Here is a 24,669-nt window from a genome sequence, read left to right as displayed (position 1 = left end):
TGCGTGCGTGTCTACGGTCGTTTTGACTGAGTGTAGACGACATGAAGCCTCTATGGAAACGAAGTTCAAGTTGTGGCCGTTCCCCCGTCACATCCTAGCAAAGTTTTAGGGTTAGTTAGTAGAACTAGTTGAGCTAATACTTTGACCGCTGCCTTCTACTTCCTGTTTGTCATTGCACTATCCTATAGATTTTCTCTCTCGCCATCTAATGTGACACGTGAGGTAAACGTTTGAGGCGATTAGATAACTACCGGCTGGTCACATGATGGAAGTTATGTGATGGCAGTGGTTCTGGAATGACGGCACTTTGATGGATGGAGACGTTTTACCAGTTGACAACGCGGAGGCAGTTTGACAGCCCGTGTCTCAAAAGTGTTTGAGTGATTTGATGTCGTGCAAAGTGTTTCCGTCGAGTCTGACTGTGATTTGATTTGATCGCTGTGCAGGCGTTCGCGGTGAGAGCCAGCAGCACGGTCCATCCGGCACGCTGCCGCGCTTTGTGGAGGAGCCGGTGGATGCGTACATAGTCAAGAGCAACCCCATCAAGCTGCACTGCCAGGCCCGGCCCGCCCTGCAGATCTTCTTCAAGTGCAATGGCGAGTGGGTCCACCAGAGCCAGCACGCGTCCCGTGAGCATACTGACCTGGGGACAGGTAAATACAAAGCTCTTCACCTGGTCCTCTTTCTCATCTCCGTAGTACTTTGCATACTCAGCATGTGAAATTGAGTAACGACAGATGCTTTCTTGAGTGCCGCAACTTCTTCTGTGCATCAAGATGCCCTGGTGCAAAATAACAATAACAAAAAAAAAAAAAAAAAAATCCCTCTCCTGTCTTTCTTGCAATTGGCTGTTCTCATCACCAACCTTTCTCCTCATGCCAGGTTTTGAAAAAAGACATGACTGGGAATGGGGAACAGGAAATATTTTCCTTCCACCTCATAGTCAATTCACAAGAGCTGCAAAATATCACCCTGTGGGCCACAAGTGGCCCCCGGGCTGCAGGTTTGAGACCACTGAGTTCAGGGCGAAGGGTTTCTTGCTTCCTTCAAACCTTTTTTATCGTTTCTCGTGGAAGCAGAGCACTTTGAATTCGATTCTAAGAATGAATTTGCAAAACCCACAATTTGAAGCAAATTTGAATTTGGCAGTGATGTTAATTGTTTTCATTCTAAGTTTCATGTAAAAATAAGCCTTTCGACCAGCAGTTCCGCGACAAGGATTGACACATAAGATTTTTCAATGAGCAGCACCTAGAATGCTGGCCAATCACGGTCCCGTCCCACAATTCGGGAAGGCGGGGTATCATCTCTGAAGTGTACACCCTACAACTGACTTGTTTCCCACAGCCACCAAGAGAAAACCTTCATCAAGCAACAATGTTTGAAATAGGTCCCATATGCTTTAAGCTATCTTGAGCCAACAAGTTAAATCTGTGTTTTGAACTCACCCAGTACCTCTCCTTAAACCGGACCCAACAGTATTTCCAAAAGCCTCAGGGTGATATTTCATCACAGCACTTGTTAAGGTCGGGTGTTCTTCCTGCCCTTGCTTCAGAACGATGATGTTTTCCTTCTTTTTTTGGGGGGGACGGCTGCGCAGGCCTGTCTTGTTAATTAATGACGACGGAGATCTAACTGGAGCTGAAAAGATCCTCTTCTCCCCCCCACCCACGTGTTCCGCTTCACAACACAAAAATGGTGTGAGCCGAGAGCCCCCACGGCATCCGTTAAGAGGAGCTACCCGAGATGCTTCAGCGGAGCGGACGCTCACCAATTAATGGCAAATTAATGACATTGATTCTTTCGAGCTTGCATCCAGAACACAAGATTTGATTCAGACTCAATTGGCCTGAGATCAATTGTTTGTCCTTTGAAGTTGGATTGGACCATCCTTTAAAGACAAACGCACTCGCGCAGAGCCTTGTTTAAAAGATTGTCCGTGTGTCTTTTTCCATTTGCGTCAGGCAGCTTTCAGCATGAACTGCTCAGGCTGGGCTATCACATTCGCTTCACTATCACTATTTTCTTTACTTTGTGGATCATTTCTGATCCATCTCTTCACTTCTATCGTATTAATCATTCGGCACGCTGCATGTGTCCACTCTGAACCAAGCGTGCCATCGACTTCCTTTGCCCGTTATTATGAATACCGACCAAGGAACGCTCGCTTCACACTAACTGTACCACGGGTCTCGCCAAAGCGAGCTCGAACATGGACTTGCCAAACTGCGAGCGAGTCAGGCGACGCGACGAGAGCACTTCAGCAAACACATAACGTGATGTTCACGAATCGTTTTTCACGCGCAGCAGCAGCTATGGCAGTCCACGTTAGATGATATCTTTTCAACGCATGTTGCTTTTAATATTTCATTATGCCAACGATGAAGAAAAGAACGGAGTCTCGCAGTGTGCACGCTGGGGCTTCGATTCCAAACACCTCAGGGACCACTTGAGAGGCTCCGCTTCACAAACTGCACATGTACCTAATAATTCGGAGGCCGAGGATCGTCTGGTGGTGCTAATGCAGAATGGAAACGTGTCTACTGTGGGATGTTTTTGTTTTTTGATTTTTTTTTTTTTAAACATTGTATAGGTATATGAATAAGAGATGAGCAGTGGTGGAGCCGCAATGTTTTGGCCAGGGGGAAAGAACACAATTATACGCCCACCATAAAAATAATAAAACAACGCTGTCTGCGTGTTCCAGGAAGACGCTTTGATGGTAGTTGTTTTGAAAGTGTGATGGAAGGATGAACACGTGACCGTCACAGCAGAACTCACCCCTTGAGTACAATGTCCCATGCCAAATCCGAAAATTTACCACATTTTATTCTGTTGCAGCAGCAGAATAAATTTTCAGATTTTCTTCAGCACTCTACACACAACAATCCGTAACGACCATATTTGTTGGAGTAATTGGAAAATGTACACCGAAGTGGCTGCAAAGAGGAATCTTGTGCCCCCAACCTTGATTCTAATGCTAACCGCTCATGCTTCAAAGTCAAAATGTACAGATCAACATTGTGTTTATACCCTGAACTTGATGCCAATATATGCGTCTCCATTGTCTTATTGGTTGTTAATGTTTGTTAAAAATGTACACAAATGTTCAAAGTTGTGTTTCAACCTCATGAACTTGATGCCAATATATGCGTCTCCATTGTCTTCTTAGTGTTCTTCCCCCAAAGTTGATGTTAATGCTTATTGGTTGTTAATGTTTGTTAAAAATGTCCACAAATGTTCAAAGTTGTGTTTCAACCTCGAACATGATGTTAATGCTAACTGCTAACCCAATATGATACAGATGAAGGTTTTGCTAGCATTAGTTCAGTTCTATGAAACGACTTTTTTGAAAAACAAATGTCGTTCAAGCTAAAGAAAATGTATGTGTGTGTGTGTGTGTGTGTGTGTGTGTGTGTGTGTGTGTGTGTGTGTGTGTGTGTGTGTGTGTGTGTGCGTGCGTGTGTGCGCGAGTGTGTGAATGCGTGAGCGCGCCCTGCAGGCCGTGCGAGTCACCTTGTGTGCCTGCAGCATGACGCGCTACATCATCTTCATGCATGTTGTTGTTTATTCATCAGTTCTCTTGCAAGGCCATTAATAAAGATGATGCAGACGAAGAGGTGAGGGCAGGGCCTGCCTGCCTGCCTGCGATGCCTCCCAGCGTGCTTTGCGCTTGAGGCCCTTGTCACAACGAGGTCACAAAGCAAACCGATTTTTAGTAAGCTCGTGTAGCTATAACAGTGCTAACACTGGCCTTAAAGCAATTGTCATTTAAAAGAGACATTTAATTATATGTGGCAGCATATGTGGTAGTGGTTGTACATCCACTTCACAGTGGAGAGGTCCTGGGTTCAAATCGGTTACATGGCAGTGTGGCTAATTTACATAAACAGCGCTTACACTTCAAACCGCAATGTTAGCACAGACTCTCATCCGCTAACAGAGTTAGCTGCTGATAAGCGGCACAAAGTTTACGACGTGCGTCTGCTGCACGCGCTACATGCTAGGATTTGCAAGAACCCATTAAGACATTAAATGCATGGGTTGTATTTTCCTTGGTGGAAGCAGTACTTCATCACCAAGCCACCGAATTGCACTTGTCAGTTCGTGCCGTGGTGTGGAGCATGACGCCACACACAAATATCCTCCAGCTGATATAAAAAAAATTCGCTGAATATTCATTTCAGAAGCTCATGCTAATCTATGCTAAGACTGCATCTCTGCTTACCTCTTGGCTTTGACATGAAATTGCTTCAGGCGGTTCTTTCACTCCCCAACTTTCTCCATTCAAGCTGTCGTTTCCTGAGAAACTATGATGGGGTGGTTATGTTAATTAGACCCACTGCTACATCACAATCTTTCAGGATTCAGACAGGTTTGCTCACAGATGCATCTTGATAAATCAGAAGCCAGACAACTAAAACTACTTTTGTTCAATTTCACACTTGATGTGCGGGAAACCACTCCAGATATCTATTATGTATACGAGGAATTAAAAAGTCAGTTTTCCATGATATATCCCTTTGAATGATTGAACACAAAAAATGCACATTAATACATCTCCTTAAATTTCAGTCACTATTAAATGAGTTTTTTTTTTTCTATCAGCAGCAACTAGCCAAACGAGAGGAAGGTGACGATTGAACTCGTCAGGAAATGAAATATGAAATCATCACGTCATGCTGCATTCAAATACGTAATTGTCAGAGGAGCGATGGACATTTAAAAGCCTTCAATTACTCCACACAATAGCTGACGAGCTTATTCTACCCGCAGGAAATTGCGGCTTCGGGGTGCCGCAGGATGATGAGCGTCTGGTTGGTGAATACATTTGCCAGAATAATGAGTTGCCTTTGAGGGTCCAGTCACAATGACTGAGCCTGCCTAGCTGACCCAAAGTAAAAGTACTTACTCTTATTGTTTTCTTGGCAGATGTATGAAATTTCACAGTTTCATGCAGTAATTTCTTTTGCCAATATTATGATCACCTGAACCAAAACAAGGCATTTAATGAGAACAGTTTGGCCTTGATTGGCGAAGAAGTAAAAAAAAAAATTGATGCTAATGTTAACAGTTATATTTATGTCGCTGACAGGACTGAAGATCCGTGAGGTGATGATCAACGTGTCCCGCCAGCAGGTGGAGGACTTCCACGGTCCCGAGGACTACTGGTGCCTCTGTGTTGCCTGGAGCCACCTGGGAACATCCAAAAGCCGTAAGGCATCCGTGCGGATCGCCTGTAAGTCCCGACTTTTGTTGTTTAGTGTGTGGTTTTGCTGACTCTTAGCGCTTCTGAAGTTTCTTTTGTTTTTTCAGACCTGAGGAAGAACTTTGAGCAGGACCCTCAAGGCTTGGAGGTGCCCCTGAGCGGCATGATCGTCTTGCATTGTCGGCCACCAGATGGTGTACCCGTAGCCCAGGTAACCATGCCGATAACCCCCATGGTTACATTTCTCACGCCCGAAGACATATCAGTCTTCTGTGCCACGCAGATGAGAAAAATATACGCCTATTGGTCATTTATGGAATAATGGTTTCATAATCAAGTGAGGCGGGCGGGGAAATATTTCCTTAAATTGTTTAAATGGTTAAAAATACATATTTTGCTTTTTTTTCCCTACCATGGTAGGGAAATGGATGTCAATTATTCGTGGATCTCAGAGAGTAGAGAGAGTAGAATTTTTTTTTTTTAATGTGCCACAGAAGAGTTTACGAGGGGTCATTTGCACTATATTTTTATTTTTTTCAAAAAACCTAATATGGCATGAGCGTAAAAGTGAGCAAAGACGGAATCAAAAAGTAAATCAAATATCACACCCCACTGTGACTTATTCAGGTGTCTTGTTTCAATTCCCTCTTCGACTGTGGGTTGTTGTATTTGACACACGGCCTTTTTAATTTCTCCCTCATGAATATCAAAATGAATATCAATGAGGAGAACAATAAGAATAGCAACCAGCGCTCTCACCCGCCATCACGGTGAGTCATGTGGCATCACGCTGAGCCTCCGTCTGTGGTATATCGATGTCAAAGTCAGAAGCTTAAGTTTACTGAAAACTCAATACTGCCGTTTCCTCTTTGATTGACAGAGGCACGCTAATGCCAATGCCAATGCTAGCAGGTGTACAGAGCCCAAACTTGATGGTATAAGGCCAACAGATACTGTAGAAATGCATATTCATATTGTCACCATAGCCCAAACACGTGGTAATGGTTTCCGTTTATTCTATTCTAAAGCTCATGTTTTTTTTTTTGTCATTGTATCATGTTAGCGGCTTGCGCTCCAGCCTCATGCAGACTCTTTGTGTCATTGTCGCGTTGTTGTCAGGCAATAAAAATGAATAAAATATGAGAAGCGTCTGGGGAGGCATCATTGGAATGGGGACTCTTTCTGAGAGTCTTCTTTGAAGAGGAAGCTTTGTTAGCGTAGCGTAGCGGCATGTTCAACTTAACATAGCACAACATGCTATCACCAGCTCATCACCCTCCACCCCCCAAAAAAGCGTTTAAACTTTTACATGTTGTGTGTGTGTGTGTGTGTGTGTGTGTGTGTGTGTGTGTGTGTGTGTGTGTGTGTGTGTGTGTGTGTGTGTGTGTGTGCGCTTGAATGTGTTTAGTAATTTGACAAAGCCCAGCATGTGTGAGTTGCATTTTTTAGCGTGTGTGTGTGTGTGTGTGTGTGTGTGCGCGCTTGAATGTGTTTAGTAATTTGCCAAAGCCCAGCATGTGTTAGTTGCATTTTTTTAGCGTGTTGTTTCTTTGTGTTAAGTGCATTTTCTCAGCCTAGTTTGACTTCGTGTTCTATATTAGGAGATTTGTTCGGGACAGTCAGATGATATTTGTATCTTCAAACTTCTCTAGCTTGTGTATAGAAAAAAAAAAGCTAATAGAAAAAAGAGTGTCCTCTCCTCAGCAAGACTAAAGCAGACGTAAGCTCTTTTTGCTATCAGGCGTGCTAAGCTTATTGCTGCTATCACAGCAGGGCAGCAGATAACATGGACGCCTCTTCTTTTCATTAACATCACACAGCAACCATAACGCCGCTGTAACGTTCAGGGTGGCTTCAAGACGGATAAGCTCAATTTATAAAAAAAAAATGTTTTTTTTTTCCAATAATGACGACACAACAGGATTTCAATGCTTACAGCTCCCTCTTGAGTAGCTATGTGACCTCAATTGCTAAAAGCGGCAGTCCGGGTGCATGAGGGGGCCAATAGAGGGGATGTACCCTTTCCAAACTCACGTCATTGAAAAATGAAAAAAAGAGAAAAGCATCTTTTCAAACGTGGACACGAGCTATTTCCTGCTCCTGCTGGGATTTGACTTTATGGATTATTTACTTGCACTCTGCTCTTTGTCTCACGCATCAGTGCGTCAACATACCGATGACCACAATGCGTCAGTGCGGCGCTAACATGCTGCCATGCTACTATTCGCTACTAGGCTATCCTCAGTCATTCAGCGCGCACACACAAGAAAGTTCACGCACATGCCCGGGTCTTGATACAAAATAACACTTACTAGCACACCAACACATGTTACATGCTAGCACGTATTAGTACGTGTACCACATATTATCACATGCAAATAAATTGTAACACATTAGCATGTTGTAACCCATTAACACTCAGGAACACATGCTAACATGTGCTAACACATGTAGCCAAATTAATAGAGAACACATGCTAACACATTAGCCCATGCTATCACAAGTTAACACACGCTTGCGCATGCAAATTACCACATATTAACATATGCTAAACACATTCGAGCACATTCTCACCAAAGACATGTTGGTGCACAGAGCATTCCCAAACATATTATACTCACAGATTAAGACATAACACATGACCACATTCGAACAAATATTAGCACAAGCTGAGATTGTGGCTGTGAGCGATGATTTTGCAAGAAACATCTGACATTTCCCATTTCCTTTAAGTATTACAAGTGAGAAAAGTAATAGCATGCCCATTATCGAAAAAAAGAGGCACATTTTGTCCTTTAGTTGCATTTGAGTACTCTGAGCATTATCGCCATTAGTTTCCATTTAAAAGAAAGCCTTTTTACAGTCGAAAAAGTCAGACATATTCGCAGCAATAAATAATGAATGAGAAAAGTAATAGCACACCCGCACTGAAAAGATGCACGTTTTGTCCTTTGGTTGCATTTAAGTCCCCCGAGCATAATTGCCGATATTAACTGCCGATATTCCCCGCCGATTACAAAGCAAGCCTTTATGTTGTCACACAAATTCCTGCTTTAGTCCCGTGGTTATTCTCTCTCTGCGGCAAAAGCGGTTGACCTTCGTCTCCGTGGCAACGCTCAGCAAAATGTTCTCATGCTCATGCTTTTTTTTTTTTTTTTTGTAACAGCCTGAGACTTTTCAACGGGGGGTAGAAAGCCGCCGTCGCCGTAATTGTGTGGGTCGAAGAATAATCGAATAGCACACGCTTGGCAGCACGGATCTTGATTACAACGCCAGGCGGGGAAGTCAGCAGAGACAAAAGTGGCGGACGGATTCGGTGGAGCGGGCAACGCGGCCCACCAGCGGGGGCGCTAAATTACAGACACGTAGAGTGGGTAAAAAAAAAAAATGTTAAATCAAAACAGCTCTCATGATGACGTGACTCCTGATTTATTGATATCCCTGTGTGTTCTCTTATTTTCCGCCTTTCAACTGGGGTTTCTTGGAAAGAGCAAAGCAATCACGGAGTTTATTGGCTGCTGCGCTAATCCCTCAGCGACTGGACGTCAAACACGCACACAGAGTGCTCGGGCGCACACCGACACACACGCGCCGGTGTACAAACACGCGGTGTTCCCAGCGGGACCGAGTTTTTAATCCTCAAATAGAGCGGCGTGAATCAGAGAGCGCTCCCCGCGGATGAAAAGCTCCTGACGTTAATGTCAATTTACAGCAGCGCTCAAGCGCAGAGACCAGCATCCAGCGGCGTGTCCTTCATCAAGGCTTGAGCACGCCACAGAAAAAGTGGCAAAGGAATCGCCATTTTTTATGGGCTTTCTCAAAGGACAAAATTGACCAAATTTGGCAGAAATGTTCAGCCTGGTGAAAATTTATCTATGGTTGGAGTTGTGTGTGTAGAGTCGAAAAATTGTCAAGGTGGCGCCCTCTGGAACATTGTGAAACTTCAACCCTCGAAGGCATTTGCACGTAGCAACATGAAATTTAGTCGACATGGCATGAGTGCACCCACAAAAAAAGTCTCAAAAAGCCACGCCTGAAAAGGTATATAGGAAGGCAGCCATTTTTAGTGAAAAATATCAATTTTAGGTCCACTTTGTACATTTCCAGCGGTCACACTTTTCTCCTGGAGATTTTGTCCAATCGATAGCATAGCAGCAAAACGTTAATAACTTGCTAAAAAAAATCCAAGTGTGTGAAGTATTAGAGCAAAATGTTCTCTTCCGCTCCGCTCTCTTTTAAACGCAAATCTCTGCTCTTGTTGTCTTCAGGTGGAATGGCTGAAAAACGACGAGCTTTTGAGCACCGGTGGCGGCGTGACAGACCCCAAAGGCGACCACCGTCTGGTCATCCCTCAGGCGCAACTCTCCGATTCAGGAAACTACACCTGTGTCGCCAGCAACATCGTGGCCAAGCGGCGCAGCTCCACAGCTGCCGTCGTCGTCTTTGGTGAGCTAATAAAACCCTGCTCTTTTTTTTTTTTTTTAAAGATTTGTTTGCAAGTAATTTGTTTTTTTTTATTGCTTTTCCGTGTGATTTAGTCGCTAGAGACAGGTCGTGGAGCCACTGCGGGAATTAATCAGGTCCTATTTTTTATTTTATTAAATTTTTTTTTGCGAAGGCTCCATCAATCAGTCATTTCCATAATGTTCATGATGGCCCGACGACTCGTTCTTCCCGTCTGATGACAGCCAATGAGCTGATGCGTCACTTTGGTGGCCGCAAATCACGGACAAACGTGACAGTCGCCGTCGTTCATCATCGTCGTCGTCTTCCCGATGAACCCCCCGGGGACACTGAGATGGGATTTATACTGCGGCTCTTTTCCAATTTAGTGCTTATATCAATTTTTATACTTCTTTCTGTGTGTATATTGACTGAACAACTACACTCGACAGTAGAAGTAAACAAACGTTACATTAACCCTTCCATATCATTTATCTTAGTCTGGATTGACTTCCCTCGATCGTTTTTTTAGAAGCAGCTCAATATACACAATATGTAATGTCTACATACCGTACTCCAATGTAGCATATTTACTTCATATTTACTTCTCCTGTCATCCTGTTTTATTGACTTCCTCGTCTTCTAGTGAATGGCGGCTGGTCATTATGGAGCGACTGGTCACCCTGCAACGTGCGTTGCGGTCGTGGCGTCCACAAGCGCACGCGCACGTGCACCAACCCGGCGCCGCTCAACGGCGGCTCCTTCTGCGACGGCGTCTCGGTGCAGAAGAGCGCCTGCAATTCGCCGTGTCCCGGTAAGCAGGCCGCGACGTCAACGCCAACGTGGATGCGGCACGCTCAAGCCGTTTTGGTTGTGATACCTGCCAGTGGACGGCGGCTGGGGCGCTTGGACCGAATGGTCGGCGTGCGGTGGCAACTGCGAGAGGAGGCGGAGCCGCGAATGCACGGCGCCCGAACCCAAGCACGGCGGGCGGCTGTGCGACGGCGTGACGCTGGCTACTGACAACTGCACAGGAGGCCTCTGCACACAAAGTGAGAAATACCATTTCATGTATCTAAACAACTGCGAGAATAGTCATCGTAACAGCTGCGATCGTCCGCAGCATTTTATGGGACGTTATATACACAGTGGTTGATGTTTGTGCGTTTTCAGATGGAAAATTGCTGCGTGATGCCAAACCACAAGGTGAGCTTTTTGTGTGTATGTGTATATTTTGTTCATGGTACTTGAGTAGTTTCTTGGACTAATTTCTTAGCACCCCCCCAAACAAGACCTGCTAGGGGGGTTGTAACCTTGTACTCATTAGTTCCATAGTATGTATTTCTGAGAGCGGCTTGGAGAGACCAAAAGACGCATCTGACAATTGAGTTCCCAAAAATACAAGTCCATAGTACAAATAACCCCCCAAAAAAAATGAAAATCCTGGAGCTTGAGGTAGATATGCAATTTGAACTTGAATGTTGCAAGAAGTTTTGGGATGGTGTCTGCTCAACGATTTCCAAAGACTGCAAATACAGGGAACTAAAAGTTCCTGATGCCGTCGAGGGATATTGATCAGAACTAGTCATTTTGGAGGACCCGTGTTCATTTTATTGTAGTTACGGGAAATACAAGCCTCAAGAACAAAAAGTTCCACTGAGCTTAGGCGTTTTTGTTGTGACTTCTACTCACTTTGTCCTCAGCTTTGTTAGTTTGTCCCAAACTTTTCAAGCCCTCAATTAACCTGCCAGTGGAAAAATGTTAATGAGCGTTCTTTATTTTTTTTCCCCCATTTTGCGCTCCATCCTGCTGAGAGGATTTCTCCCAATGTCCCTTATCTTCATGTAACAAGCCAGCAGCCCGTTGCGATTTCTCAGTGCTTGGTCTTCGGTCCTCGTTTCTGCTTGGGACGAGATACAATTTTCTTATTGTACATTTCATACAATAAGCAATGATTATGCCCAAAGCCTTAGCGCAGAACTTTGTCCAAGAACCTCCATGAAGTTCTTGAGATCTTGAGGGTGTTTCCGGTTGGACGCGACTTGTGAGTGAAAGTTGCTGTTGCGTTTTTGAGGTGTGGTGGAGAGCGGCGTCGATGGCATTGGCGGGGGCGACGTGGCGCTCTACTCCGGCCTGGTGGCCGGCGCGGCGACGGTGGCGCTGCTGATCGTGGGCGTCACCATGTACCGCCGCAGCCGCAGCGACTACGGCGTGGACGTCATCGACTCGTCCGCCCTCGCCGGAGGTTTCCAGTCCTTCAACTTCAAGACATCGCGACAAGGTGACACCGCATATAAATATACATATGCATATACATTATATTATAATTTACATTCCAATTAACATGAAGAATGAAGCGATTCAAAGTATTACTGTGTGCGTGCGTGTGTATGACTCGTGTGTGCGCTCGTCTGAATAATTCATGGCCGCTTTTTAATTTTATTTTTTTTTATGCGTGTGATGCTTAATGTAAATTTGTTTTACAAGGTTGGCATGACAGGTCACGTTTGTTGGGATACCCGAGCGCGATTGCAGCGGGATATGAAGAGGGGTACAGTGAGGCGCTGTTCCCTCCTCACCTGACTGAATTATTTTCCGCAGGCAACCCTCTGCTGATCCGCTCGTCGCTGCAGCCCGACCTGAGCGTGTCTCGCACGTACACCAGCCCCATGTGCTTCCACGACGCCATGGACAAGGAGCTCCTGGACCCCCTGCCCGATCTCAAGGTCAAAGGTGAGCCTCTCTCTTTGAGCTACAGATGTACCAAAAGAAGTTTTGAGGATGAGTACTCCGTTACTCATACTCATTGACCCGACGATGTGCCTACGCGTAGGGATCACAGAGGGTTCAGACTACCACCCTCAGACGTTTCCGAGGGGCCTGTCACCGGATTACCGGGGCGTCGTGGTGGGCGCCACGTTGGGCCGAGGAGAGAGGAACCTCCTTGGTCCGCAGGGGGTGCCGGCACCTGTCGTCAGGCCGCGGCACAAAGCCACGGCTGTGTTGGGTCACGCAGGAGGACGCCTGGTGGTGCCAAACACAGGTGCACGCACCTTATTTACTCCTTGCTCCTTTCCTTCTTTCCTCCCTTTTGTCTTTCTTTTCTCCTTGTTTCCTCTTTATTTCCCTTGACTTTCCTCATTTCTTTCTTTCATCTGATTCCATCCACCTTTTTTGCCCTCCTTTTTTTCTTCTTTGCCACCTCTGTTCCTTCTTTCAGCCGCCACCCAAAAAAAAAAAACTCACCCTTGGCGAGCAAGGCGGGCGGGTGCGTTTCGACAATGTTTGACCTTGTCGTTATTGGCCCAAAGCTAGAATGAGAAAATGTCATCCATCCGGCAAAGAACATTCATTTTTCATTCACTCCACAGATGAAGGCCGACAGTTTTGGCCTTCATGCAATCACCTCAGTCAGCCTCAGCCATTCCGAAAAGCACACAAACACCTTGAACGCTGGGAACATGCAGCAATCCGCAACAAGAAGTCATTCAAAACGTAAAGGGCATACTTTTATAGCAATCAAAAACATTGAGCAGGAGAAAAAATTGGAAATTCATCTGGAATAGAACTGATTTCAAAAGCATGTCATTTAGTACAGGTTAAAAGGTGATATTAACCTGGAGGAGCAAAGCTGCAAATAGTGTCCTCGCATGAACACCACACGCACTTCCTGGTAGCTGAGGAGCTTCTGGCTTTCACCCTTTCAGCGACAGCGGTTACTACACTGGACAGCTAATTAGCTTATCAGGTTACAGGTTATCGTTATTTGCGCACAAAAGGGTTAATGAAGGGTTCCGACATACAGTATGCCTGCATTGTTTGCTTCCTATACGTGTTGCTGATCATGTAGCGCAGGTGTGCTAATGACGGCAACGTTGTGCACAGGCGTGAGTCTGCTGGTGCCCGTTGGGGGGATCGCTCAGGACACCACGTGGGAGACAACGGTTATCGTCAACCAGGAGGACAGCAGGTGAGCAAACTGTTTGTTAGTCATTGGGTTGTTTCGTCGCTGAGGGAGGCGCTTAGTTGTGAGCGACTGAGTCAGTCAGTTCGGTTTGTCCATTCAAGGTCAAGGTCATCTTTATTGTCGGCTGTTAGTTCATAGGTTGGTCAGTTATCGAATTGTTTGGTTAGTTAGTCAGATGGTTTGCATTTAAGTTGCCAGCAAGGTTATCAGCAGGTCTGTGATTTAGTTGGTGTTTTGATTCTTTCGTTATTTTGATTTTTAGTCAGGCAGTTGGTAGGGTGGCTAGTTTAGTTCGTTCTCGGTCAGTTAGGCAGCTGGAAGTTCTTTGAGTTATTTTGTCAGTCGGTCGGTTGGTCAGTGAGTTAATAATTTAAAAGTTGGTTAGTTGGTCGTATAGTCTGTTAGCCAGCTAGTTTATCTAGTTTATCAGCTAGTCAGCTTGTCTCTTGACTTGCTAGTTTGCTCGTCAGTTAATTCGTCAGTCAGGTACTTGGTTGGTTAGTTAGCTGTCCATAGTCTGTGGTTGGTTGGTTGGTCGATCAGTTGGTTCTAGTTAGTTCCACATCGAGACCAAGTGTCGTCTCAGGCTAGTTTGAAGTTTGTAGTTAACCCAGAGACGACGGTAAGCACCTCTGACTGCAGCCACTGCCGAGCCTCGGCTCTCCGCTCATCTGTGCTACTTGCGCGCTGCGCAGCACTGTGCAACGGTGCGATAAGACGCATGCAGTGTGCCGCTTAAGGAAGCTGCCGGAGTTACAGCGCCGAGCTGTCAATCAACCGCTATCATCCCAAAGGCGGGGAAAGTCCGGCAGGACGGAGAAATAGGATTTCCTTTCTCTTCTTGTTGCCCGAATGAGACTTCCCGGCTCACTTTCACATACGAGAGGAGCTGCTTATATTTTCGTCACGAGTCACATGGCGCCTGCCGTCATGTGACACGCCCGTACCGACTCGAAACTGATCCGTTCCAGTTAGCAGGATGACTATTGATATTCCGATGTCTTTATTGGTCAACACTGTTGATGGTCTCTGTGTCAGAGTAAGACTTGGAAGGTAAGAAGGTCCGCAGAAAACGCACAAAAAAAAAAAGTATCGGATGTGAAAAGTGAAAGAGAAGGTCACTTGGGTTGATCAGTCAGTGTTCCAACTCACAGCTCGGCGTTGGGCGAAGGATCGGAGATCTTCCTGAGTCCCGCCGTCACGTACGGCCCGCCGGGGCTGGAGCTGTCGTGCCCCGTGGTGCTGACCATGGCACACTGCTGTGAGGCGGCCGCCGACCACTGGATCACACGGCTCAAGAGGCAGACGCAGGATCGCAAGTGGGAGGTCAGTCATCCAAACCCTCCAACGCGACACCCTTCCATCTCAATTCCCTCCATTTCAACTCAGGGTGTCGCGATCCGACCATATCGGCCGATATATCCGAGTTCATCAAGCATTTTTCAGATGATCGGCATCGGGTGAAAAAGATTGCTTTTTTTTTTTTTAAACAAATGAAACAACATGACTTTTTATAGGTCACAAAGAGACAAAATAATCCCGAGGGCCAACGATATATTGCCAAATGTAACAGCAATAGCGTCGTTTTATATCGCACTACATAACGTTTTTGAGTTTGTGTGATGGAGTGTGAAAGATGAGAGGCAGACATAAAAGCCGCACGAGTGCCCGGACTCCACAAAAAAAAAAAATGCTTGTCGTTTATTCAAGCTGCAGATTCTTAAGGCCTGTTGTACGGGAACTATTTGTTCATAAATGAACCACAGAAGGAGACCACAAGAGGGATGAATTGATTGACAAAGGAAGAGAAGAGCGTCGGTGGCGAGTTGGCATGCAAGAAAACGACTTTCCCACTCATCGTGTCTTCACATTTTGAAGACTTTTGAAAGATTGAGTTGATACATTTCTATGCCAGTTAAGGCCTCATTTGTCAATGCATGGATTCAATGCCTGTATGGAACCACAAGAACTCTGTTCATTTGAAACACTGCTCCACTCCACATGTCATCATAGCGGGTACTTAAAATCAAGTGACTCCGACTCCGGTTCAAAATAAAAATGTGATGAAGACATTTCTTGACCCCCAACACCTTCCACCTCGGCCTCCTTCTAATGCACACACTCCATCTTGACCATCCATCTCAACACCCCCCCCCCTATCTCGACACCCTCCTTCTTGACTTCCTCCACCTCGACACTTTCCATCTCGACATCCTACAATATCAACACCCTCCCTCTCCATACCTTCCATCTCAACACCTTCTATTCATCTGTATGGCGAGCGGATCCGCGGCGCTCTTTTTAATGGTGCGGTGACCTCCTCAAAAGGCAGCGGAGACCTCATGCGGGGAGGGAGGACGGAGGAGGGGTTGTGGGGGGGGGCGCCTTTGAGGCAGAATGACACATACACGCGCGCACAAAAGGCGTCTATCAAAACAGCGAAAAAGTGCGGGTGTTGTGCCTCTGACTGCTGTGAGATAACGAGAAAGATATCTGATGTAACCAGAAAAAATATGAAAAAATTCTCGGAATTAGCGCTCCGAACACTACTGGAGGCCGCCGTCGCCCATTAAAGTGCCATCAGATCGTCGAGTCCCCTGCTGCAAATTTTATTCGCTAACTCTAAGACCCCTTGGTGACTAAAATATGTAGATTTATCATTAGGGTACATGATAGGAATGCATCTGAAAGCTTTTTCCAACAGAATGATGAATTTTTTTTTTTTGTATGGTTTATTTCTTTCTTTCTATTGGGCAGTATGGCCTTGATCAGGAATATCTGTTGAAAAATTGGATTATTTCCCATTCGACTGCTCATTTCTATTGTGCAAAGTGTCGGTTATCGTGAGTAACTTTAAATTTTGTTTGGTGGATTGTTTCTTAGTTGTCCCCTTTAAATCTTTTGGGCAAGGCGGCGGTTATGATAAATAATTGGCTCAAAGGGCGTTTTGCATACTGTATGTTATGCGGTATGTATTTTGTACATGGCACACATACGGGTGACTGTATTTGTGCGAGTCCCTCGTGTACTTTTTGTGTTTATGTCTATCGTGAAAAGCGTCGCTGGTCACGAATTACTGTTGAGGTGAGCGACACGTACGTACGTGCATCTTTTGCTTTTCTGCTTGGTGGATTATTTCGAGTCGTCTCACCGGTGGGAGGGAGTGCGCGCTTGTATTCACTCGCATAAATTGTGGGCATGCATGCATGAGCAAGCGCGTTCAACTTTTCTTTGTGCCCTTGCGGATTACTTCGCGTTGTTTATTTTTATTTTTTTGTGCGAGTTGGCGTTTTAATGAAAAACTGTCAAGAACCACTACATTATGGCTCCGTCGCTTTCAATACATTGCGACCCAATAAAACCCGAAAGGCTCTAATTTATGCGTCGCTCATCTTTTCCTTATAACATGCCAGTGATAGTCACCCAATCCCGTTTTCATTATCGCTCCCCGTGGGTGGTAATTTGAAGTTATTGTCCTAAAAATCAGAGCGGCGACAGTTTGACACCCCGGTGAAAGCCACATGCGGGCTCACCGGCGGCCTGGATTCTCTGTGTGCTTTCTGACAGGAAGTGATGTGCGTGCAGGAGCCGTGCACTTCCTGTTACTGCCTCCTGGAAGCGCAGCGCTGCCACGTGCTGCTGGAGCGGCCCGGTCGCTACGCCCTGGTGGGCGAGCCGCGACGACCGGACGCCGCCAAGCGCCTGCGACTGGCCGCCTTCGGAAGCCCCGACACCGCCAACCCAAGGGGCTTCATCCTCAGGGTCTACTGTGTGGACGACACGCCGCACGCTTTCCAGGTTGAGTTCTTTTTAGCAAGGTAGTTGTCATCATGTATAATAAAGCGAGGGGCCAATCATCGATGGCAGTTTTTAGATTTTAACTCTATGGATTATTTCGCAATGATCATGTAAAATCGGTGCAAAGGGAGATCGCCCGCGCCACTGCATCTCTTGAGTTTTCTCTGATGCAAACTGACGATTATGCTGACTTTGGCAAGAGGAGCGAATTGTCGCGACTGTGACATTTGTACCCCCTCTGCCGCCCTCAGGAGGTGACGGCAGGCGAACGCGTCCGAGGCGGACGCCTGCTGGAGGAGCCGAAAGTGTTGTCCTTCCGCGGGAACGCACTCAGCCTGCAGGTGAACATCCAGGACGTCCCGCAGATGCTGTGGAACATCAAGCCTTTCACCACCTGCCAGGTCAACTCTTCGGACTGTTTTATTTATTCTGCGGATTATTGGAACTCATTTGTTCACCCTCAAAATATCATCTTCTCCTCCTTCTTCTCTTCCTTTCCATTCACTTCCTTTCCCTCCTTGACTTTCTTCCCCCCCTCGCTGACTTCTTCTCTTCCTTCTTTTTCTTCGATGGCATACTTTTATTCTCCTCCACCTCGTCCTCCTTCCCCTCCTTGTGTTTCTTCTTTTCATCTTTTCCTTCCCTTTCTTCTCTGACATCACCTTCTCCTCGTCCACCTTCCTCGTTCTCTTCCTTCTTCACCCCCTCCCCACCCTTACTCCTCCATCATCCTCCTTCTCCTCTTGCTCCACTTCTGCAGGAGTTCTCCTTCTGCCAGGTGTGGTGGGGCAAACAGCGCGCCCTGCAGTGTGCCTTCTCCCTGGAGCGGATCAGCGCCGCCTCCTCTTCCTCCTTCTCCCCATCTCCTCTCTCGTGTAAGATCAGCGTGCGTCAAGTTCAAGGTGAAGAGCAAATCCTGCAGATCTACACAACAGCGCAGCCCGAGGTGAGACCTTAAATTTGTTTGTTTGTGGTCATGGGGTTTGTGTTTCATCGTAACAAGTTACGGTGAAGTAGGCTCAATGTGATTGGACCTCTTAAATTGGTCTCCCCCACCCTGCCAGAACCCAAAGATACCGGTCCCGTTCTCTTCCGAGTCTGACTGCTCCATCGCCTCCCAGGCGGGATCACGGGCCTTCAAGATCCCACTCTCCATTCGCCAGAGAATCAGCGCCACATTTGATGGCGCCAAAGGCAAGGACTGGCGCCTCCTAGCCAAGAAGCTGCACGTGGACAGGTAGGAAATAGACCGTTTAAATTCTGAATGGACTCCCACGCGCAGGTAAAAGCAGAATCCCAAAATGCATATTTAGTGCGTGGGATCCAAGCAAACGAGTCGGGATTGATCTGCCATCAGCCACCAAAGCCTCCAGTCGCGCCCACGCCGCTGATTTCATTATAGATGCGGAGGCGTGCGGGGAAAGCAGGCGAGACAGCGTTCCGGTCGGCATGGCAGATTCCGATCGGGAAGGTCTCAGACCGCGGGGAACCTTGACTGCTTTGCTCGTTACCGTCATGAACGCTTGATGATTGACGATGACCTCTGAGAAAATCTGAGGAAAAAGAGCGACAGGAATGGAGTGAGACAAAAGACTCTGGGGTCTCATGGGTTCGTTAAGCTGATTCACGCAATTATTTCTGCAAATATTTGCAGACCGGTCACTGGGAGGGACAAGGAAGAACACCGGGAGGCGGGGAGAACTGCCCTCATCCAATTATAAGGAAACACTGTCCCCTAGTGGTCGTAACATAAATTGCACAGTTACGCTCCAGGAAGACACAATCGCAGGACTGTAGTCAAGTCCACCTTTATTAAGTCCAAATCAATTTTGAGACACAAAGGTCCAAGTCCATTCTGAGTCCACAGCGTTAATAGTTGGATTCTCACCCCCATAGGAACTTGGGCTACTTCGCCCACCATGAAAGCCCCGCTTCGGTAATCCTGAGCCTGTGGGAGGCGCAGCAACAGGACTTGGCCGACCTGGACTCCCTGGCCAATGCTCTGGAGGAGATCGGCCAGGTGCAGTCGCCCACCGGAAGTGCGGGCAACGATATGCGGGGTTCCCTAAACTCGGCGAGGACTGCAGATTGAAGTCCCAGACAACTGCATGAACGCTGATGAGCAGACACTAGCAGGGACTTCCCGGATAATACGGAAGCTTCTTTCTGACAGGAACAATGGTCAAGGTGAGGTTTGTGTTGTCGGGAGGGATCGTCCACAACGAGCGTCTATCTTGGAGATCGGACTTCTTGTTCCTTTTCGTGTGTGCGCGCCAAACATTTAGTGTGCCGTCATGTTGTCATTTTTTGCTTTTTGCGTCGTGTCTTTAACTGTGCGAAAAGTGGAGGTAATAGCAAATGAGAAATGTTGGAGACTTAATGCTACAGGTGCCAAAAAAAAAAAAAAAAGTTAGCATGAGGACGATTTTTTTTTGCGTGACAACCTCAGAAGAGTAGGTACCTCGGACCACAAACTGGTCCACTCGCTCCCAACTGAATAAAGTGGCTTTGTGTCCAACTCTGTCTCGACCTCTCTTCACACTGTCCATAATACATTGTCCAAATGCATTTCTACTCTTCCAGTGTGGACACACAGGTCTTTGAACCTGAAAGATCAGAGGTGAGTATCTCAAAACTTTAGTTGTAGCAAGGTAGCTGCAAAGCAACTTTGCCGGGAAAAGCCCATTGGAGGCAGAGCCCAACAGCATTTAGGATGGATGCAGATGGCTGCCAAACCAAAGATAACCCAAGCAAACAAAGTCACACCGCAGCATACGCGGCAATCAACAAAGCAAGAGGACCAAACAAAGGAACCAACAATCTCGCCTCATCCTGCACGGCCACACAGTTGCACACACACGAAACGCCCCCTCAATGATCACAATCAGCAGCCACAGGAGGGTGGAAAACAAATCCGCAGCTCCAACCAACGCGGTCACAAGGCTCCTAGTGACAGAGATAATCTCACGCTAACCATGTTGGCTATAACCTAGGAAGTCAAAAGCTAACTAATGTAAGTGAAAAGTTAACATTTTGAGTTTACTTTTGCACTGGAGCTGATTGGATGGTATTCCGAAATGAAGTGACCGATAATTGTATTGTCAACGCGACGCCAACAGAGGGCGCTGTGGGCTTTCTCCCCGTGTGAAAGCCTCGTCTCTTCTGCGCATGCCCACGCACACCGTTTCCACGTGCCCTCCCGAAAAAAAAATTACGCAGACACACTAAACCACCGTACGATAACTAGCAAAGCATTCTGGGTAAATATTAATCTGCTTTATTAGCTTCACTGGCCAAAGCGTGACCGAGCCGGATGTTTCTAGAAACCCAATGCCGCCCCCCCTTAATTAATGACCCCCACCTCCCCAACTTGGATAGCTGCCCCCCCTCCCCCCTCAGCCTTTCGGCAGGAATAAACAGGAAACGTGTGTGTGTGTGTGTGTGTGTGTGTGTGTGTTGGGGGGGGGGGCGCTAAATACAAGTCATGTGCGCCTCATGAGAACTAAAAGCTACACAGAAAAAAAAAGGAAAGCTGCAAACTTGTGTTGCTTTGGGACAACTGGGCCCTAACTTGTTGCCACGGCGACGCTCCCATTCCCAGGCTAATGCATGGAGTTTGTTGGCTAAGTGAGTTTAGTTTGGGGGGGTTTAAATGAGGCATAGGTTTTCAAACAAAAGTTAGTTCCAAATTAGGGTTTGAAATAAATGTCAGGCTTTCAAATTGAGTTTATTGTTTCAAATTATGGTTTCAAGAAAGGTTTAGTGTTTCAGTCAGACGTTGTGGTTCTATATTAGGGTGTCAAACGAGCATTAGCTTTTCAAATGAGCAGTATGGTTTAAAATTTGAAACAAACATTGAAGTTAAACGTTTAGGGTTCCATTGGGTGTTGAAAGGCAAGGTTAAGGTTTCCAATAAGAATTAGGGTTTCAAATTAGGGTCGGGTTTCAATTCAGGTTTCAATTTTAGCTTTGGAGATAGGATTGCAGTTCCGAACAAGGATTACTGTATAAAATGAGGGTCTGAGTTTCAAATTGGGATTTCAAGCCTGGATTTCAAATCAAGTTTAAAGTTTCAAACAGGTGTGCGGGTTTCAAATTAGGGTCAAGGTTTCAAGACAGCGGTAGGGACTCTAAAAATCATTTAAAGAAAAGTTTGAGCCATTGTTATGTTTTGAAATAAAAGTGAGGGTCAGTGTTACGGTTTCAAACCGACGCAGAGGTTTAAAAATTAGAGTTTTCAACAAGGGTAATGGTTTCAAGTTAGTGATTCAAACAGGGGTTTGTGTTTCAAGTCTGTGTCATGGTTCTAAATTAGTTTTTTTGGGGGGTTAATTAGTATCAAGAATACAACTGGTCACAAGATGATAACGAGGATAGGGTTGCAATGATGACATTAGCTGGAATGTCTCACTTGTGTGCAAATTGATCAACACGCATCAAAACATTCCTCAATTTTTAGCGTGCGTGTGTGTGTGTGTGTGTGTGTGTGTGTGTGTGTGTGTGTGTGTGTGTGTGTGTGTATCTTGTGGGGTTGTGGTATGCTTTGGATTAGCATACTCTTGTGGCTGGCGCGCTCCTTCGTCTGTTGCCGTCTGGAATCAGACAGCAAACATCAGCAGTCGTCTAAATTCTTCCAAGACCAAAGTGTTTGGGTTTCTACTGCCGCCGTCAGGGTCTATTTTTAATCATCTGCTCCCGTTCGTAATTAGCAGCATCGGTTGGATCATTTCGTGCCAATCGGGGTTGAAACTATCGTTCAAATGAGAATTGGAGTTTCTTTTTACAGTGTTGAAAGTTGTGTTTCAGAAAGTGTTAGGGTTTTAAACTTGGTACAGGGTGTCAAAATAAAATTGTTGTTTTATGGATTCAAGACAAATAACACATAAAGTGTCAAATTAAAGTTGTGTGCACGAGTTAGGGTTTCAAACCAAGGTTAGGGTTTCAAGATAACGATTCAAGCCAGGGTAAAAAAAAAATACAGTTAGGTTTCAAGACTGGGTTAGGGTTTCAAAAAGGGTTACAAACAAGGGTTAGACTGGTGTCCTATCCATCACCTCCTCCTCACCCTCCTACTCCTCCTTTCACAATACCAGGTCATGTGATTCACCAGACTGATGACATCACCCAGGCTCAGACAAAAGGCCGCATTCCTGTGCAAGGTGCTAATCCTCCGAGTTAACGTTCAACCAGACTCAACAAGCTAAGCAGGGTGGGTACGCGGCCCTTCGCCACCTCCGCCAGTTCCAACCGCCGACTGGGGTGCGAGGAGGTGCTGAGTGCGCAACAAGACTTTCCAGAAGCTCCTGCCAGCAGTCTTCCAGACCTTCCAAAAATCCTCCACAAATCCTCCTAAAGCCTCAATGGGTTATGTGACGCGAAGACAAAATGATGCTAACCGCGTTGGGGACAAAATACTAAACTTGGAAGAAAATACGCATCTTTAATAGTATAGCTTGTAGATCCTAAATCAGCAAAAGGCTATTTTACTAGCTACCTTATGCTAACATCATTGGTTCAAATATGCAAATCTCGGTAAAAAATATGTATCCATTTTAGTTGCAGAGATCTAACTTATTAAAAGGCTAGTTCAGACACTAATCCCATTGGCTACAAGATGCTAAAAGTGGAAGAAACTAGTCATGTTTGCAAGTAAACTTGGCAGATCGTAAATTACTAAGCTTGGTTTTTAGTAGCTATCTCGATAGCAACGTGAAGAGGGTGGACAGTATGTTAATAATAGCTGTTTAAAATTAGTTTCTTTTCAATTATTTTTTCCACATCTTTTTCATGGTGAACTTGTTGGCCCTCCGTTGTACTCTCGTCCAGATTAGACAAATATGTGGGGGCTGCCGTGCCATCCCTTACACATGCTTTAATTGTTAGCTTGGCCAACATTGCCGGATGACATAAGCAACAAGACTTTGCCTTATTAGCACCTGCGAACTTGAAGTTTGTGATTTTTTTTTTGTTTTGCTTCCTCTTGCCTCAAACCTTCCTAAACAGAGCTGGCAAAAACAATACCCGGCGGACGTCATGCAGGAAGGTTTCTCTTCCTTTTATTTTTGTCGGCCTTTTCCGCCGCTGGTCAGCAGGTCAAGCCGTGTATTGCCGCCAACACACACACACACACATGCGAGCAGAGCTGCTACCCAGTAACACACACTCACACACACACAAATACGAAAGAGAGTTGCTGCCTCGTAGCACGCAGACACATGCACACGCACACACACTTATAGACGCAGAATGCAAACACACAAACACACCACACATTCACAGTCAGACACACTCCCCAAACACGCAGACACTTGAACACACAGACATAAACTCACACACCCACGCACATACCACACATGCACATAGACTCATTCACCTAACACTCTCACACGCAGTTATACATACAGGCTTGTCTTGGAAGATTTCACACACTCACACACACACATGTGCAGTATAACACAAACACACACGCACACATAGAGTTTAACACAAACACACACACAAGACCCACACACAAGGGTGGCTAACCCAAGGTCAGTGGTAATCATGTACAGTGCTACTGGTGAATAATTGCATCTTTTCCCTGTGAAGTGTCACAGAGCTCAGGATGAGCTCGCCAACAATCTGCAGCACACTTCCTGTTTTCCAGAATGTCCTCAGTGCTTGACCTTCTGAAGGAGAACACAGGATGTGCTCCCAAGACACACTCACGTACACATGAGTTTTCCTCGACAGATTTTCACTGCACCGCTTCATCTTCTTCTAACGTAGCGCTAGCCACTCTGGACAACTTTCCGCTAGTCCTTGCCTCACCTCACACGGTCCTGTGCGCTACACACGTCGCAACATTTCATCTTCGTGAACTAGTAACTCAATAAACATGCTAACATGCTTACTGATATTTCTTTATTTGTTTTTTTTTTTTTTTTGCCAAGTGAACTAGCAGTAAATGTGTCGGGTTTGCTAGCATTGTTAGCACTCATCTGTTTGACTGACATTACATGATGAAAATACTTATTTTTCTCGGGGGGGGGGGGTGTGTATGTAAGTTAAAGTATATGCCAATGGAGGCTGTTCAAAATTAGCTTCTTTAAAAAAAATTATGTCTCCTACTTCCCTCTCCCTGTTGTGTTGAAAGCAATGGTCACTGTCATTTACGTTGATTGCGGGATGCTGTTTTGCAGCTTGACAGCACCCACACACACACACACACACACACACACACACACACACACACACACACACACACACACAC

General features: G+C 45.9%; 1 protein-coding gene across 1 annotated transcript; it reads left to right on the top strand.

Moving 5' to 3' along the window:
- Window positions 1–442: 442 nt before the first annotated feature.
- LOC109526075 (netrin receptor UNC5D-like) lies at window positions 443–19,935 on the top strand (the record flags this gene model as incomplete). Its single annotated transcript, XM_019887100.1, has 17 exons — window positions 443–653; window positions 5,096–5,239; window positions 5,317–5,420; window positions 9,478–9,655; window positions 10,299–10,466; window positions 10,540–10,704; window positions 10,826–10,858; window positions 11,727–11,933; window positions 12,254–12,385; window positions 12,486–12,695; window positions 13,538–13,622; window positions 14,774–14,945; window positions 17,187–17,417; window positions 17,669–17,818; window positions 18,178–18,363; window positions 18,482–18,654; window positions 19,314–19,935. Coding segments are annotated over 17 exons (2,745 nt in total), but the record flags the coding sequence as incomplete, so codon positions are not given.
- Between the last annotated feature and the right edge of the window lie 4,734 nt (window positions 19,936–24,669).

The sequence above is a fragment of the Hippocampus comes genome, unplaced genomic scaffold, assembly GCF_001891065.2.
Source record: "Hippocampus comes isolate QL1 unplaced genomic scaffold, H_comes_QL1_v1.1 scaffold54, whole genome shotgun sequence".
NCBI classification, from domain to species: Eukaryota; Metazoa; Chordata; class Actinopteri; order Syngnathiformes; family Syngnathidae; genus Hippocampus; species Hippocampus comes.
Note: the sequence above shows the minus strand (reverse complement) of the source record. Positions and strands in the feature narration are given on the sequence as shown.